The 19119-nt window shown below is 37.1% G+C and overlaps 1 protein-coding gene across 2 annotated transcripts in view; it reads left to right on the forward strand.

The window, feature by feature from the left end:
• The window catches only part of LOC138749915 (ATP-binding cassette sub-family A member 13-like), a 288645-nt gene extending 270698 nt beyond the window's left edge, over positions 1 to 17947 (forward strand). For both annotated transcript variants that reach the window (XM_069911960.1, XM_069911968.1), the window contains exons 56-61: positions 3493 to 3627; positions 4392 to 4495; positions 7842 to 7934; positions 11310 to 11415; positions 15209 to 15346; positions 16524 to 17947. In XM_069911960.1, the coding sequence (XP_069768061.1) occupies positions 3493 to 3627; positions 4392 to 4495; positions 7842 to 7934; positions 11310 to 11415; positions 15209 to 15346; positions 16524 to 16607 (660 nt within the window). In that variant the 3' untranslated portion in view covers positions 16608 to 17947. The remainder of the gene's footprint in view (positions 1 to 3492; positions 3628 to 4391; positions 4496 to 7841; positions 7935 to 11309; positions 11416 to 15208; positions 15347 to 16523) is intronic.
• Positions 17948 to 19119: the final 1172 nt, after the last annotated feature.

Consider the following 19119-nt stretch of genomic DNA (forward strand, 5'->3'; position numbering starts at 1 on the left):
TGGACAGATTCATGCCAGTTTAATTTCACTTCTCATGTCTGGAAAGGATATAAAAAGGAAGAAATGAATGGGGTCTGAAATTATAGTCAGTCATTGAGTCGGAAGTCATCTACTCCATTTTGGCTGTTCCCAATACAGATGCCTAGCATTTTATCTGGGTTAGTCGGGTCCATACACCTGCCGTTGTTCAGAATCTTCCGGATTTTGAGTCATTTTAAAATGGCAGTCCCTTTAAGACTGCCCGCCAGAGTCACACTGGCATCTCTAACCCCCCCAACACTCGCTTGCCCACCCAAGTCACACTGCTGTCTCTTGCCCACCTGCCTCCTGCTCGCGTCGCACTGCATTCTCTCTCTTCCTCCCCCCCACCCCCACAACTGTGCCAGGGAAATAGCCCCCTTCTTGGTTTCCCTGTGCTTGCATTAGTACAGCAGTTTTGAACTGCATGGGGGTTATGGGTAGCGACCATGGCCATTGATCCCACAATGAGTTGACGCCAGGCCAACTGAAAGCGCCCGATGCTAGATGGGTGTCAGTATATGGCAATTTGGAGGTGCTTATAAAATAGTGGAACGTTACGGGATATTCCCGTAAGTGAGTTGAGTGAAGGTCTTGCTCGACGGGTGGGGTACTTATAAAGTAATGATACCACTAATTAGCAATGTGGAATATGGGAGTTGAGCGAGGATTGTATTGGGTTTTGTTTGATGCTAAACTCCATCTTTGATGAGCAGATGTTATCTACTGAGAAGGTGTCAGTTTTTGGAGATTGCTGTTTTTCGGAATACCAGATAAAAGGTTAGGCACCTGTACTGGTTTCTGAGGACAGGAGAAAGGAAGTGAGTGATCACATGGAGAAGCGCACATTACATGGGTTTTTTCAATGGAATTAAAATCTCATAGTTTTACATTGTTTTAACAAGGAAGAACAGAATACTTGTAAGGAATAATAGGATTAAGAACCAATGGATTTGTGAAAAGAAAAGCATGCGTTACTAATCTCTAGAACTCTTTGAGGATCTGACTATTAGAATAGGAAATTGGTGGATCTGGTAACTGGATTTTCTGAAAGTATACATTAAGATCCAATGCAGGAGGTTGTGCAACTAGGTTGGAGCGCACACTATGGGGGTGTTCTTAAATATACACAGATTGAGAATTGATGGACATAAAGAAAGGAAAGTGTATAAAAGGATCTCGTTCAGGTTAGCAAGATTTGACAAATGTGATCAGTGATTATATTCTAAGAACACCCAATGTACATAAATGATTTGGCTTGTCGACCTAAATGCAACATTTCCAAATTTATTGATGATACTAATGATACTAATTGTGAATATGGAGAAGTTGTAAAGAGATTAAGGGGATATTGTAAGCTAAATTAGTGGTCTTAAACATGCAGATAGGATACAATGTGAATGATGTAAGGACACACTTTGGTGCACATAATAGATAAATGGAATATTTTTAAAATAGTGAGAGATTGGATAGTGCTAAAGTACAATATTTCTGAATGTCAACATGCAGCTGGAGCAGGCAATTAAGAGGGAAAATATTATGGAAACCTTTATTACAGAAGGATTGAATGCAGAAAACTTGAAGTCTTGTTGTAATTGTATAGAACCGAGGCAAAGTTGCTCCTGGACTGTTGTATATGGTTTTAGTCATCTTCCCAAAGAACCATTCTTGCTACAGAGGAGTGTAGTGAAGGTTCACCATTAGGTTCCAGTAATGGCGAGTTTGCAGTATGAGGATGGATTAAGTGAAGTGGGACTGCATTCTCTAGATTTGAGAAGTAAGAAAGAATACCTCATTAAAACTTCCAGAATTCTTGTAAGGACAGATGTGGGAATAGTTTACCTCCACCTCAACCCTCTGTCCATCCTGACTGACAGTCAGGGACCAAAATAAGGAATAGAATGTTGAGGTGAAATTTCTTCATACTGACGACAGTGCGTCTTTGGAATTTTCTAACTTGGATGGTTGTTACTTAAAGAATTTTTAGTTAAGAATTAAAGTTAATTAAGTTTAATTTAAAAAAAAACTAAAACTCAGATTATATCTGATTATATCTGTACATATTAAGGTATTCAAGAGTTATGGTCACAGTATTTGGGAAATGGTACTGCCATTTTGAAATGGACGAGTCTGAAAGAATAAAAGGGCTACTTTTGCTCCTACCTTTTGTGATTTTTTTTTCAGAGGCTTTGTTTTGCTTGAACACTGCTTTGTCCTCCTGAGGATGCACATATAGCCAGCAAATCTTCCATCACCCTGAAATTGTTGTCCACCCACTCCTGTGCCATTCAGTTTGAACATAGAATAGTACAGCACAAAACAGTCCTTTCAGCCCATGATGGTATGATAGCCTATCTAAACCTACTCCACATCAATTTAATCCTTCTCAACTCTCAGTCCTAACCTTCTCTTTTCCTTCCAGTGGTTCCAGGACTTGAGCTTTATCGGTGTAGTCGAGATGTTATCTAGACAAAAGCAAGATTCTAAACCACGCACAAAGATTTACAGTCTAGTAAGGCTGTTTGGGTGATCTTCATTGAACTTTATCCCAGGAATTAATGTGTTCCATTTATCTAAAATCAAGATCAGATTTCCTAGCCTGAGAGCAGAGGATTGCATAACATCTTTGAACACCTGGTATAGCCACAGGGGAAGCCAGCAGCATTGGTTGTAGTGGCAATAAAACCACCACAGGACTTCTGTTGCAACATATAGGTTCATTATGATATTAGCCCTGGCATTGGTACAAGAAGTCTCTCCCATTGCCATTTCTGGTCTGCAGATGTGTTCCATGCATTTTCTTCCATTTTTTGTATTAAAAAATTAGACAATGGCACTTCCACATTTTCACAGCTGTACAGAAAATGATGACTAATTTTGGGCCAGTTCTATTATATGCATTATTATTGCATTAAGAATTATCCAATATATTTTGGTTCTACCTGTTTACCACAGTATTGATTACATTCAGATACAAATCTCCAGCAGAATATTTTTCTTTTAGCCAGATAATCAATTATAATACAGTACTTCTACTTTTCCATGGGGCAGAGACAATGAGAGATAAAAATGCTTGAGAAATCCTTCCAGCATTTGTACTTGTCTGGAAAAACAATTTGGGTTTCAAGTGTAATTTCTGAAACCTTTAATATCAGTAGAGATTAATTTAAATGACGAAGAGGCAAAAGTCATGATGCATTATTGGCAGAAAACTTAAGTTGGTCTCAGAATTTCAAGGTGTCCCCTTGCCCTGAGAACAGGTCAGAATTAACATGATGAAGGAGGGACTGTCAATAAAAAAGCTGGTTTTGGTTTGTTGGTTCCAATGATGTTTTCAGGTACAAAAAGTAAAGTTGCTCTTCTGTCTAGTTTAGCCCTGACTATGCTTTGTTTCAGTTCATTTACATGTTTTTAGATATATTTGTCTGAATTCTGATAAGAACAAAATTTTTAACAACTTTTTGCCGTTTGTAGAATATTTATGATCTTGCTCATCGGCTGCATCTGGCATCCCATGTTAATGAAGTAGTGAAAACATACAGCGGTGGGACGAAAAGAAAGCTATCAACCGCATTGGCATTGATGGGCAGACCTGAAGTTCTTTTACTGGTGAGATTTCCAATATACCAAATACTTTTTGCTCTTAGTCGACTTTTGCACTATTTTAAAGAACTGATCTTGCATTAGTGGGTTAGCTCTTCTGTAAGTTTCAAGTACACTGATGGAATAAGGATTAAATGTTTAATTGACATAGGTGTGTGAACAATAAGATCAATTGCACAGAGGCTGCAAAATCAATTTAGGTTTTATATTGCATGTGCAATGAACAGATTAAAACATAGGATTAAAATTGTGCTTCAATGTTCTACAAATAGTTGATAAAATTCATTTTCAAATGAATAAACAAATAAAACAACATTTGAAGTCTAGTTATGGGGAGAGATTGGAAAAGCTGGGTTTGTTTTCCTTGCAGCAAAGGATGCTGAGTGGGCATCTGATACAAGTCTTGTGAGGCAGAGATTGGGAAGGAAGTGAAAATTGTTTTTCCATGGTAGGGATATCAAAAACAAGAGGACAGGTTTAAGGTGAGAGAAAGGAGTTTTAAAAAGTATGTTGCTTCTTTACTCTGAGTAGTTAATAGCTGTAACACCCTGGAAAGAAGACAATGGAATCAGATAATGATCACTACATTGAAGAGACATTTGGTCAGACATTTAAATAGATAATTCATAAGATGATATAGTCAGCATAGATGTTGTGGCTTGAAAGGCCTGCATATATACTCTATAACTCATTCTCCTCAATGTCATTGTGTGATCTGAAGGATACAAGCAATTTGAGGCTGATACTTTTGAGTGTTTTTTTATATGTAGGATGAGCCAAGCTCGGGAATGGATCCTGAATCCAAACGTTTTCTCTGGAAAACAATTCTCAGTGAAGTAGAGGCTGGATGTTCAGCTGTCTTGACATCACACAGGTATGCAAATTTGACTTTCAGCACATAATGCAAACATCACAATTATGGGACCAGGATCTGTATTTATTTGTTTTAGTGTAGTAGGGTTTGACATGGCAAGGAGCCAGCTTTCCAAATAAATGTCGATTTATTGATATTCCATAACTAATAATTCTTTGCCCGGGGGAATGCTCGCTTGTTGAACTTATTGCAAAATTCATGGCACTTTGTTTTGAACATACTATGCACAATGCCCTGTACAGTGGTTTCATAATCTTTGAACTTCAGTGGGCAAACCAGTAAACAAGATCAAAGTTACAAGGAAATGATATTGTTACATATACGTAGAAGCGTTATATGTTTACCTCAAATGTACAAAGGAATAGGAGAGAATGTTATAAGCTATGCAGTATAAAATTCAGTCACACAACTTGTTAAAGTATTGTGATTCATTTTAGAATTTCTAGGATAATGGTTGAAATTGTCTGTTCTGGTTTCTGCCCCTGTCACAGTTCTGAGATGACATTTACTAATTAAACTCATGAGTTGTATCCTACATAACCGACAAATGTAAAATATTCTGTCTAAAGGGATGAATGGTTTTGGCTTGGAACTTTGCCTTCCATGGATACTGCCTGTCTTGAGAGTTCCTCCAGCAACTGTGTGTTGCTCCAGTTTTGCAGTATCTGCAGTCTCTCTTGTTTACCCTTCTGTTTATCATTTTTAAACTGATTGACGATAGCTTTCTCTTTCACTGCATCCCCACCATTGTACTCATGAATGGAACTACTCTCTGCCAGATCTATTCTTGTCCATTATTGTAACCAGAGAATTGGCGCATTCCTTTTCTACTCCTACATTGTTCCCTACCAATCGTCCTCCAGGATTTCTCAATTTTCCTTCTATGCCTCATCTACATTATCTCTCCCTGTCTTGATCTCCCTTTAAGTTGTGAGACTCATTGTTCACCATTTAGTACCAGATATTATTATGTGACAATAAAAAGAACCTTTGGATATTTCTGTATTTTCCTATAGCCCTTCACAATTCACTAATATTTTTTCAGTCTTCGTCATCTGCATTGAAATTATTGAAGACCCAAGGCCCTAAGCTTTTAAGGATCAAGAAGCTTGGTCTTTAACTTAACAGCACTCTATTTCCAATTCTATTACCTCCTATCAATTTGTTAAAGCTTCAGTTATTCTCTTAGAAGCTCCAGCCAATCCACCACTATTCATTCCTGCCTTTGTTTTTATTCATTGAAGGGATGTGGGCTTCATAGGCTGAACTAGGCTCATTCCCAATTACCCTTGAGAAGGTGGTAATGAGCCACCTTCTAGAAGTGCTGCAGCCGTTAAGCTGTGAATATACCCACAATGCTGTTTGTCCAGGAATTTGACCCAGCAATGGTGAAGGAGCGCCGATATATTTCCAAGTCCCTCATGGGTTTGCCGCTCTTGCTCTTCTAACTTAGAGATCATGGATTTGGAAGGGGCTTTAGAAAGGAGTCCTGGGGAGTTGGAATAGTGCATCAGTGGATGGTACAGACTGTTGCTGCTGAGTTTGTTGGTGGAGTGAATGAATAGTTGTAGATGGGGTGTCAATCAAATGGGCTGCAATGTCCTGTATGATGTTGAATTTCTTGTTGAAGCTGCATTCCTCCATGCAAGCATGTTATCACACTCCTGATGAGCCTTATAGATTGTGGACAGGCTCTGGGAGTTAGGAGGTGAGTTATCAGTAGATTTTCTTGCCCGGTTTGACCTCATCCCATGATATTTCATGGGATCCAGAGCCAATGTTGACAACTGCCTTTCACCATCTCTGCTGGCTCTGTCTTTTAGGTGGATAAACAAGATGGAGGTGGTGGTGTGCGGCATCTTGACTGTAAGATATGATTCTGTGAGTGGGACCATGTGAGGCTGATGCTTGATAAGTCTATGAGATAGCTCTCGATTTTGGAGCAAGCCCCAGATGTTGATGGGGAGAAATTGGCACAGTCAACAAGGCAGTCGTCATTTCCGGTGCAGTGGTTGGTTTTATTTCTTTCTAGTGATGCATTACAATTTAATGGCTTGCATTCAAAGGACAGCAATTAAGAATTAACCATATTGCTGAAGGTCTGAAGTCAAGTGAAGACCAGATCACAAAGGGATGGTTTCTGATGGTCTTTACAACAATTAACTATGGTTTTCATGAATTTTAAATATTGAGTTTCAGAGTTAGTCTAGTGGTTAGCACAGCACTATTTCGAATCTGGTACTCTCAGAAAGAGTTTCTACATTCTCCCTGAGTAGGTTTCATCCGGGTGCTCTGGTTTCTTCCCACATTCTAAAGACTTACTCAGTTCATAGGTTAATTGGGCACCGCTGGTTCATGGGCCAGAAGGGTCTATACTATGCTGGACCTCTAAATTAAATTAAACCTATTACCAATGCCCTTGGTGGGATTTTAACCCAGGATCCTACATCTTTACTCTGGATATTTAGATTATTAATCCTGTGATCATACCACTGTTCCATTTCCTCCCCTTTCTCTGCAAAATTATTCTCTCAGTTATTAAAATGTTGTCACAATTAGTATTGAATCAGTCAAAGCATTATTGGTTCTTTGAAGTTTTTGAAACAATTCAGTCTTTAAAAAGTTTTTTTAAATTATCGTCAGCTGCAATACACCAGATAACCATTTTGACAATTGCTTGAAATATGTGATGAAATAATACCATTCCAGACAATCCAAATATATTCAAACGTTATTATTTATAGCTTAACTTTTTTTTAGTTAACCATAAACCCATGGTTGAGTTAATCAACAAAGCAGATTTTATCACAACAAACTTTCCTTTGAAGATTATTTTATCAATGTCATGAAGTTGCCACTTTTTATTAGCTAGGTTGTAAAATCTAAGCTATATTTTATAAATTTAAATTAGATTATATTCACTCTATATTGTTATATAAATTTGTTTACATAGTGTTGTCAGACCAAAAGACATTAGATTAACGATCTGTAAAAGTACTTGTAGTGAGTTATAATGTACTGATTGCTTTAGTAGTGAACCGTCACTGATTTGAATTTCCCCTCGAGGCTAATTACTGAGATAATATTGGTCTGTTAAATACTTAAGGGTTATCTCACTTACTGATATATAAAATATCATAACTGTCTTGTTAGCATTGGTTTAATACTATTGATGTGTAATGATCTGAAGAGTTTAATTAGATTTTCTAAAACATATAGCTGAGATTATGAAGTATGCTTGTAGATAAAATGCATAAAAACACAAGTTAAAATCAAATACTTTGCTTTCATGTTTTATTGTGTGCACTGATTTTTTTTCATCCCAACCCTTTTTCTCTTTGCTCAGCATGGAGGAATGCGAAGCATTGTGCTCCAGACTGGCCATTATGGTCAATGGGAAATTCAGATGTATTGGCTCTCCCAAGCACATTCGAAACAGGTATGTCCAACATCTTATAAGGAACCATATTTTCCTAAACTGCAATCAAGTACAGCATACCCCAATCCTTTTGTTGTGCAGTAAATGTCTAACTGTGGCTATTACATGACAAATATAAACTGAAGATCATTTTCTTACCAGATTGACACATTCACTCAAAAGAAATACATGGAGTCCCTCCTAAAAGTTGCAGGTTCCTTTCCATGCACCTATTTCTTCAATTACTCATGCATAATTTTGCTGTTGAATCCTCAGGGAAGATGATAAACAAAATTTAAATTTAAAGACTGCGAATTTTGACCAATTGATCAACAGTAAGAGTATAGATTTTAAAGTAAGTGTTGGCTTCACCTAGGACCAAATGGGGCTTTAAACTAAATAGGGAGGGTTCAATAAATTGGAAAAAGCTTAAGGGAATGAGAGCACTGGAGAGGTTATTAAAACCTCCAAAATAAAATATAGGACAGAAAGTTTAGAAAGGGAAAACAATTTAACCTCGGGTAACATGGAGATAAACGTGAGACGATAGGCATTGAATACAGGACTGAAGGTGTATATAAATGCATGCAGTATATGAAACAAGGCAGATGAGCTGAAAGCAAAGTTAGAAATAGGTGGGTGAACAGAGTTGTGACTGAAGGAAGATTACACCTGGGAGCTAAACATCTAAGGATACATATCCCCTTGAAAAGATATGTAGATGGGCAGAGAGGATGGAGTCGCTCTGTTGGTTTAAAAAAATAAATCAAATCCTTAAGAAGTTGGGATGAAGGATAAGAAGATGTAGAATCGTTGTGGGTAGAGATGAGAAACTGCAAGGGTAAAAAGAGTTGTATACAGGCCCTTTAATAGTAGCCATGATATAGGCGACAAATTACAACAAAGCGAGAGAAGACATGAAAAGAGGCAAAGTTAAGGAGATTATGGGAGTCTTCAGTATGCAGTTATACTTGGGAAATCAGGTTGCCACAAAATCCAGGTTCCAAACTGTACTTATGAGATGGCTTTTTAAGACCAGTTTGTGGTCAAGCCCACTAGGGAAAACGCAATTCTGCATTTGGGGTGTGCAATGAACTGGATTTGATTTGGGAGCTTAAGGTAAGGAAGCAGTAATCACAATATGATAGAATTTGCTCTGCAGTTTGAGAGGGAGAAGCTAAAATCGGGTGTGTCAGTGCTACAATTAAGTTAACTATGGAGGCAAGGAAGAGGAGCTGGTCAAAGTTGATTGGTTGAGATTAAGCAAGAAAATCTGCAGATTTTATACCAATACCCAAGAGTACTAGAGAAACTCAGCAGGTCACAGAGCATCCATTACAGTTTTTAGATCGCAGCATGTAACGGCACAATCAAGGAATTTTGCTGCAACATGTGCAGTCTAAAAAAGAATATGCAGGTATTTTGAGTCAATTCCTGTACTGCAACCTTTTGGAAGAAGTCTGCAGTGTAAATCATACCAGAAAAATTTGTTGACAGTCATCTACTCTATTGGACGTACAACCACTGGGACTATTGCATTCAGGTAGTTGCAGTCTAGAAAGGCGCCCAGTGTGAATGACCACATGAGGAATAATTATGTTAATTTTTCCTGCTATTTTCCTGACATGGCAGTCTAAAAACCATGCATATGAAGTAAAAGGCAATCAACATTTTAGGCCTGAGTCCTTCATCGGGAATCAAGAAAATCATGTAGAAGGCTGAATAAAAAGATGGAGAGAGGAGAGAAGTAAAGGGAGAAAGGTGAAGAGGAAGGGAGAGGGGCAGAGGCTAACAGGTATGAGCTAATAGGTGGGAAGGTAGAAGCTGAGAAGTGATAGGGGAGACAGTCAAGGATAGCTCTCTGATAGAAGGAAGAGAAGGGGATGGGAAACTGGAGAAAAGAAAATAGAGGAAGACTGGGAGAGGGGGAATAATGGAAATTGGAGGTCAATATTGATGTCCTCTGGTTAATGAGTGTCAAGGCTGAATAGAAGGTGTTGATTTTTCAATGTGCAGGTAGCCTCAGTTTAGCAGTACATGAGGCAATGGGCACTCATGTCGGTGTGGCAATGGTGTTTGGAATTAAGATGTTTGGTCAATGGGTAGGTCCCCATTATTACAGTAGACAGATCAAAAGATCAAAATGATCTCCCAGACTGCATCCTGTCTCCCCAATGTAGAGGATGCCACATCGGGAGCACCAAATTCAGTCAATGACTCCTACAGATTCACACGTGAAGTGTTGCTTCACTTGAAAGGACTGCTTAGTGCCTGAGTTATGGTGAAGGAGGAGGTGTAAGAGAGTGAGGAAAGCAGAGAGAGGAGAAGATATGTCTGATGGGTTTGAGGGGAAAAATACATCAGCTATGAATTGAATGGCAGAGTACACTCAATGGGCTAAATAGGCTAATTCGAATCTTCTGGTCTAATTCTGACACTGAGAAAGGGTATCCTTTATATAGAGATATATATATCTATATTATTGATTATTGATATTAACAAGTGAGCCCAGATGCATAGACAATTGGTCTATCCCTGAACAGGATAGTAGACAAACATTATGGTCATACAAGAACATTGACGTTTTCCTCCAAAGTTTATTCCATTGAAATTTGAGGAATGAATCGGGGAGGGAGAGTTCACATTGATTTGATTATAGAGCACATTTAGTTCTACTATCCAAGGATGAATCTCTAGACCAGCTAATCTCAATCTTTTTTGCCATTGGCTCACTTAAGATTCTGTTCAGAGTTATGGGACCCCTTCCGTACATCTCTCCTACCAAATACATAAAACACAAAACATTGTTATGTGAGGTAAAAAGAAAGCAAGACTTTTACTTAAATGTGCTGTGATTCCCCGGTGGGGATGGGGAGGGGTTAGGGTGGGGGATAGGAGCTGTAGGGCACATATGGAGAATGGCTGATCTGGACAGTGTCTGCCACATTGATCACCGCCAGTGGGCTGATATCGCCTCCAACCATGCATCTTGCCGCCTCACAGTTCGGCGGGCAGCAACCTCCTTTGAAGAAGACCGCAGAGCCCACCTCACTGACAAAAGACAAAGAAGGAAAAACCAAACACCCTACCCCAACCAACCAATTTTCCCTTGCAACCGCTGCAACCATGTCTGCCTGTCCCGCATCGGACTTGTCAGTCACCAACGAGCCTACAGCAGACGTGGACATACCCCTCCATAAATCTTCATCCGCGAAGCCAAGCCAAAGAAAAAAAGAAGAAAAATGAATTCAATTTTAATGTGAAATGTTGTTCTATTTTAGGTTTTTAGAATTATTTTCTGGTAATTTTGTAATTATTTCTAAATGAATATTTGCAAATTACTTCAAGTTTATGTCATAAGAATTAAGAAAATTAACTCCTTTCTTTATCACATAGGTTTGGTGAGTTTTATTCGGTTAAAGTAGTCCTCAATCAAAAATCAACCACCTTAATGGTGCTCACAGATCTGCTGACATCACATTTTCCAGGCACAACGTTGAAGGTATTTTTTTTCAACAAATTGGAACTAATAATCATGTATTACTGGAAAGAGAAGTTAGAAGCTCATGTAAAAGAAAAGCACAGATTTAAAGAAATAGTATCTGACTTTACTTGCTTATAAATTCAGCTACAATTTTGTCCTCATGCTATACATTTTAGAATGCATAAAGATAGATAAATTCCTGGGGCCTGATGAAACGTATCCCAGAATATTATGGGAAGTTAGAGAAGAAGAGGCTGGAAGAGATGTTGCGTCATCAGCAGGCAAGGTTAAGGTAGAGGAAGATTGGAGGGTCGCTAATGTTGTGCCTTTATTTAAAAAAAAGTCGCAAGGACAGGCCAGGGAACGACATGCTGATATGATTAATGTTAGTAATAGATAAGATACTGGAGATGGTGCTGAGGGACAGGGTCCATATGCATTTAGAAAAGCAAGGACTAATTAGGGATAGTCTGTTTTGTTTTATGTGGGAAGATGAGCTTCACAATTTTTATAATTTTTTTTGAAAAGGTTATCAAGAAAATTAATGAGGGCAAATTATTTTTTTAAATTTATTTTTAAGTTTTGCAAAATACATTTAAAAAAAAACAAACAAAACTTTTAAAAAAGCGAAATCCCTACTCCCCCCACATCTACCCCACCTCCCACAACCCACCCCCCATTTCGGAGCAAAAAATAATAATATCGGTATTTAACAGTTGCTGCTTGGTGTGCCAACATTGTACATTGAAAAAAAAACTTTTACTTTCCAAACCAATACATTTCAAATATAAAGTCCACATTTTAACAAAAAAAGGATCATTATTTCACAAATTATAAGTTATCTTCTCTAAATAAAGACATGATTGTAATTCATTGTGCCATCATTGTATATTCAATTCAACATCATTCTTCCATGTAACAGCTATACATTTTCTGGCTACCGCCAGTCCTAATTGTTTTAATGCATTTTGTGATTTATCCAATCGCAAACCTGTCATTAATGTATTTGTATAACCCATTAAACACACTAGCGGATCAAGTTGCAAATCCATATTAAATAAATCTTCAAAAACTTAATAATTTTTGCCCAAAAAGGTCTAACTTTTGTACATGCCCATACTGAATGTAAGGAAGTTCCTGTCTGTTCTCCACATCAAAAACATAAATCCGAAGAACGAAAACCATATTTTTTCAACTTCTCAGGAGTTAAATACAACTGGTATAAAAAAAATTATAATTAACCAAACTATATCTCAGATTAATTAATTTCGTAACACTATCAACACACAAAGATAATGTTATAGATAAATCCTTCTCCCATTTGTCCTTTATTTTGTATACATCAACCTTAGTCATCTTTTCCTGTAATAATGCATACATTTCAGAAATAAACCCTTTCATGGCAAATGATTTTGATGAGATCCTGCATGGTAAGCTATGCCAGAGGTTGCATGGGATCCAGGAAATACTAACAAAACAGAGAGTGGTATTGGATTGAAGGCCTGTGATCAGTGTTGTGCTGCAGGGCTTGGTTCTGGGTCCACTATGGTTTGTCGTTTACCACATCAACTTTGATGACAATGTAGTTAACACCTTGATGAAGGGCTCAAGCCTGAAACGTTGGTGATATATCTTTCCCTTTGCTACATAAGTGTCTACAGAATCCTGTGTTTAACCCCTAGTTAACATGTTTAGTAAATGTGCAGAATATCACCAAAATAGGTGGTATAATGAACAGCAAAGAAGGCTATCTAAGATAACAAAAGGAACTTGATCAGTTGTTTTCAAACTTTTTCTTTCCACTCATGTACCACTTAATAAATCCCTGTGCCATAGGTGCTCTGTAATTAGTAAGGGTTTACTTAAAGTGGCATGTCAGTGGGGAAAAAAAAGTTGAGAACCATTGCTCCAGACCAAATTGAAATATTTTGCTTGAGAAAAATTGTCATTGGCCCATTTCCTTTGGAGTTTTGAAACCATGCACGTAACAAATCAATTAGGTACAATTAAAACAGTGGTTTCAAACTTTATCTTTCCACCCACATACCACCTTAAGTAATCCCTTACTAATCACAGAGCTCCTATGGCATAGGGAATACTTAAGGTGGTATGTGAGTGAAAGAAAAAGTTTAAAAACCAGTGATTTAGATGAACTGGGAAAATAAACCGAAGAATGGCAGATAGAATAAGTGCAAGATCTTGTTGCACTTTGATGTGTTAAACCAGAGCAGGATTTGCACAGTGTGAAACCCCAAATTCTGCAGACACTGTGATTGTAGTGAAAACACAAAAAATGCTTGAGGTCTCACTGAATCCAGGGAGGTGATACCTTGAAGAAGGGCTCAGACCTGAATAAGTTTGTTATATATTTTTACCTCTCACGGATGTTGTGAGACCTGCTGAGTTCCTCCATCAATTCTATATTTTTAGGACTTACTTGGTGAATTATAAGGTCCTGATGAGTGTTGTAGAACAAAGAAACTTGGGGGCATAGGGACATAGTTAGACACAGATAAAGAAGGTGGTTAAGAAGGGATTTGACATGTGCTTCTTCAACAGTCCGAGGATTGGAGCATTGTGTACAGTTCTGGTCACCCAGCTATAGGAAAGGTATTATTAAGATGGAAATAGTTCAGATAAGATTCAGAGAAAATGTTACTGGAACATGTAGAATTCTGCCTGAAATGCAGGTAGCTAAGGGGAGGACCATCCAGAGATTTATAAAATCGTGAGCAGTATAGATAAGGCATGGATAGTCATAGTCTTTTCTCAGGATAGGGGAATCTAAAACTAGATACAAGCTATAGATTTAGGGTGAGAGGATAAATATTTAAAAGTGATCTGAGGAGTACCTTTATTACACAGAGGATAACTGGTATATGGAACAAACTACCAGAGGAAGTGAGAGAGGTGGGGTCAATTACAATGTTTAAAAGATATTTAAACAGGTATATGGGAAAAAAAAGCTTTAGAGGGATATAGGTGACCATGTGACAAGTTGGGCCGAAGTGCCTGCTTCTGTGCTGTCAAACACAATGAGTGTGAAATATTTGCACTTCACTGATTAATTTTAGGAAAATTGGTTGATCACCTATATTTATAGATGTTATTTACAGTAGTTTACTGAATTTAGAACTTCTCTGTGTGCAGTACAACATGTTCTATCCCACCAGTATGCTTCCTTTAACACTTCATTTCCTATTACCCAACAAATTATTCAACTGTATTAAAAGACAATGTCCAATTGCATTTACTTTACATTTTGCTTTTAATATCTTGTTTTAGACCTTCTCAAATGCCTTTCAGAAATCAAGGTATACAACACATATAGATACCCCCATACACTATAGCAAAGACCTTCCAAAACATTTCAATTAGTTTAATTAAGCATGAGTCTCACAATTCCATCAGTTAATATTTGTTCAAACTTTCAGTTCAATATCTCTGATAGATTCCAGCAACCTCCCCATGATCAATGTTAAACTGACAGCCCTACAATCACCTAATTTCTCTCATTCTCCCTTCTTAAATAATGGAATGACATTCCTATCTGAAAGCACAATTGCTAACTTCAGACAATTTTAGAAAGTTTGAAAATGTGTCACCATTTTAATTCCTGAGTGAACAACATTAGGTTTTGGTGTAGGGTTTATTTGTTATTCAAGAGAAAAGTAAAACCAAATTAAACCTGGGACGGCGCACATCTTGTGAAGAACAAAAGTCCAGACATTTAATCTGCTGCTAAAATCAGGAACATTTTTATGGAGAATTTCAATATGCATAATTCACATTTACTTCTCCTTCATCCCAGGAAAAACATCAGTATTCTCTGGAATATCAGGTGCCACAGAAAGAAGGGGATTTAGCCAAGATGTTCCATTTTCTTGAGCATAACAAAGAACAACTCAATATCAAATCCTATTCCATAAGCCAAGCAACACTTGACCAGGTACAATGAAAACATTTGATGTTCAATATCAACAATTGAACTGCAATTATTTGTATTTCTTCAGAACCTATGATGCTAACATTAACCATTAACATTTCAGTTCCACATAGGAGGAATAAAGAGGATTGCGATCTCACAGAAAATGTTGGAAACACTTTGCAGGTGAGGCAGCATCTATACAAAAAAAGGTTTCCGTTCTATTATTTCCATAGATGCTGTCTGACTTGTTGACTGTTTCCAGTATTTACTGCTTTTTTTTTTAGATTTCCAGTGTCTGCAGATTTAACGTTTCATTATTTTTACAATGGTTGGGTGAACTTTTGAAATGGGTGAAATCTGAACTTCAGGACGATTAAACAAAATATTGTCTGAATCTCGGGTTTTATTGCTGTCTCTGACATGAATTTGCAATCGCAACTTGAAAATTTGAAGTTGAAACAGTTGGCTCTAATAAAATAGCAGCTTTAGTCATTGTTAGTGTCATCGTCATCCAGTGTGGGAAGAAAAATAATTCACCACTACATTCAGAACAATTTACTGTCTTGATCATTGAATGCATTGTGCACTCGCATGTATTTATGTTAAATATTAATGGAGGCTTAGCCTGTCAATTCCAAGTATTGAATTAATGATATTCTTTTGATGTAAGTAGCTTCATTTGCGTTTCATTTTAATGTCTATCATGCAACATGGCATATCTTGTGAGATTAGTTGTTAGATCAAGAGATGAGATAACTGTAGATAGAGAGCTGGGAATCTTTGAATTTAGCTTGTTGTTTGTATTTTCAAATCTACTGAATACAATTTAGAACATATTGTCTGAGTGGTAACCTATCCACTGGAAAGGTTTATTGGAAAATCATGTATAGAACAGACTAGAAACTACTGTACCTATAAAGTAAATGACTGCAGTAGGTTCAAGGAATTCCTGTTCCCTGTGCCAATTGAGTTTAAACTCAGGGATTAGTATGCTAAAAATAACGCTAATGCTACAGTCATTACAATTTACACAGTGTTGGTGCCAGAAGTTTCTGAATTGTTTCTTCTTTTTCCTCCTCTTTGTACTTTGCATCTATGGTAACTTTAAAGATTATTCATCCTGCTTTTCGATATACATAGTGATAATAGGGTTGAAAACCTGTCTGACATCTTGTTCTACTCCTGTCTTACTCAATAGGTCTTCATTAATTTTGCTCGTCAGTTAGAGGAACCTCTGGATCAAGCATCTGCAGAAATAAACAGAAGAAACCTTTCTGTATAGATTGCTGTAAAATGAAATGTGAAAAGTCATGAATAAATGGTGACTTTACAGTGAAAGTTGATGTTTTTGGTCTCAGGATTTGATTAATTTAAATACGTCTGCCATTAATTTTATTATGTCAACTTAAATGATTTTTTAACTTGTATATCAATAATTTTCATAATGATTTTCAAGGCACTTTTATGCAAATTTCTTCATCTGCTTTAGTTAAATTTACATAGAACAAAATTGTATTATATTACAATTTAAATAAAAGTACTAGACTTAAAATATTGTTAAGTTTATTACTCCAAAGGTCAGGACAATCATAGAAAAGAAAGATAAATTGCATAGAACAATTGGAAATGTAAAATAAGATGTTAGAAGTATGACACCTGATGATTCAAGATTTGTTAAATAGTGAGCTTGACGATCTTTTAATTTTCTGATACTTATATGAAATTAAAATCACTTTTTGAATACCATCAATTTTGATGCTGTCAACCTGAAGAAAGTCATCAAATGATAACTGTTGCTGGTCATAATTTATTGTAGTTTCCAATAACTAAGCAATTGCTCAGATAAAATATTAACTTTATGTCATTTATTTCTGTAATGTGAGAATTAATGAGCTCAAGAAAGTGAATTCATTTCAAAACAAAACTTTATTCAACACAAAATGTTATTTTTCATTATCATTATATTAAGCTGTTTAATTATTGGTGGTTTAAATAAGAAGTCAAATTAAGATTTGATGATATCAAATTTCTTAGGATTAAAAGAAATCTTAATGTTAAATGCTATGATATTTTCAAAAGCAACAATCAATATAGTTTTGATGTGTAATTATATTTGGCTCATCAAAAATTCGGTTGAAGAAAAAGTCTATCTCCTCAAAATTGTTTGTTTTTGACATTCAGACAGTTAGAACTTGCAGTTTACTCTTGCGTGCTAATTATTTGATAGTGACTTCTCTATAGACATATTTGATTGTCAGCTTATTATCAGCAATAATTTGCAGTTGTCCCAATGTATTTTTTCTCAAGTTGAGCTTGAGTGTATTAAAAAGTTACCTAACATTGACTATCCTGAGGAGTTCTGGATAAAACATAATGCGAGGTTTCTTAACCAGATTCTTTGTGAACCAGAGATGTTTGTTGTATGACTTTACTATGGTAATTTAACATGAAATTAGATTTAATGAACTAAAAATTGAAAACTTCAGTTTGGTAAATCCATTGAGAATTATTTTTGGAAATGAAATACTGAAATAAAGATATGATGGATAATTTGTCACTTTGTAACTATTTTGAAATTATATTCTGTATCCTTAAAAAATAAATATTCATATTTTCATATGATTTTACTTTCATGTTTTCCTATGTCTTAGAAGGAATCTATTTGAGGATGCCAGCTCTCAGAGCAATTCTGTCAAAACCATTCCTCCATTTATTCCCTATAATACATTTCCTCACGTCTGCCCATCAACTCCACCCTGATTCACCCAACAACTCTCAGGTAATTGATAGTGGTGAACTAACCTACCAATTAACACATCTTTGGGCTGAAGGAGGAGACTGCACACCAGGGGGAAAGACAACATGGCCGCAGAGAGAATGTGCAAACTCCACACAGACAGCACCGGGTGATGGGATCAAACCTGGGTTACTGGAGATATAAGATGACAGCATTAACAGTCCATGCCTGCCTCACCAGCAGCAATTGAAAGACACCTAAGCAGAAAGGTTAAGTTTAACTCAAAATGTATTAAAATTGTCAATAACATAATTATCTCAATAAACTCAACACCCAGACATAAGCCTTTGTGGCACCTATATACTAACAATGGATATTTATAGTGTGTATGTGGAAAAAAAATACTCATTGCTAAGCCCAAATGCCCCAAAACAAAACCCCAAGTCAGTCAGTCTCGTCAAGTAAGTCAGCCAAAAGAACAGACCACAGAATTTGGTCTCCAGGCTTTACTGTCTGAGTTCAGTTGTGCACAGGTCTCTGGGTTGAACGTGGAAAAAGATGACTGTTGTCACTGAGCGGACTTATGACCTTGCCAGTTGAATACAGGAGATTTTCCCTAGTTTTTTCATGTGGTAATGACCACCTTCAGTTTTCTCAAAACAAGGGAGTTTCTCACAGTGACCTCTTAGTCACTAGTACTAAGTCTGTACCTCCAAAGCCCTCTTTGGGGTTGCACCAGGTGACCCTCTGTCACGCGTGGTCTTCTCAGCCAAAACCTTGCCTTAGGTTATACCAAGTGACTTTCGTCGCACGAAGGGAACAGGAGAAGCCCAGGTTGGACACACACTCTGGGAATCAGAGTGTAAAATCTGCTGTCAGAGCAGCAGTGCTGGCACCCACGAGCAGAACAGCTGGAGCTGCCGGGTGCACACACTGACAGTTCATTCCTTAGCGTGCTGGACATTCTAACAGCTGCAGCACGTGTCTTTGGCACTCCTGATTTGAGGAGAGGGGTGCACTCTCAGTGAACCTATCGGCTTCAGTGTGCAGTTCTTGC

The sequence above is a fragment of the Narcine bancroftii genome, chromosome 1, assembly GCF_036971445.1.
Source record: "Narcine bancroftii isolate sNarBan1 chromosome 1, sNarBan1.hap1, whole genome shotgun sequence".
Taxonomy (NCBI): Eukaryota; Metazoa; Chordata; class Chondrichthyes; order Torpediniformes; family Narcinidae; genus Narcine; species Narcine bancroftii.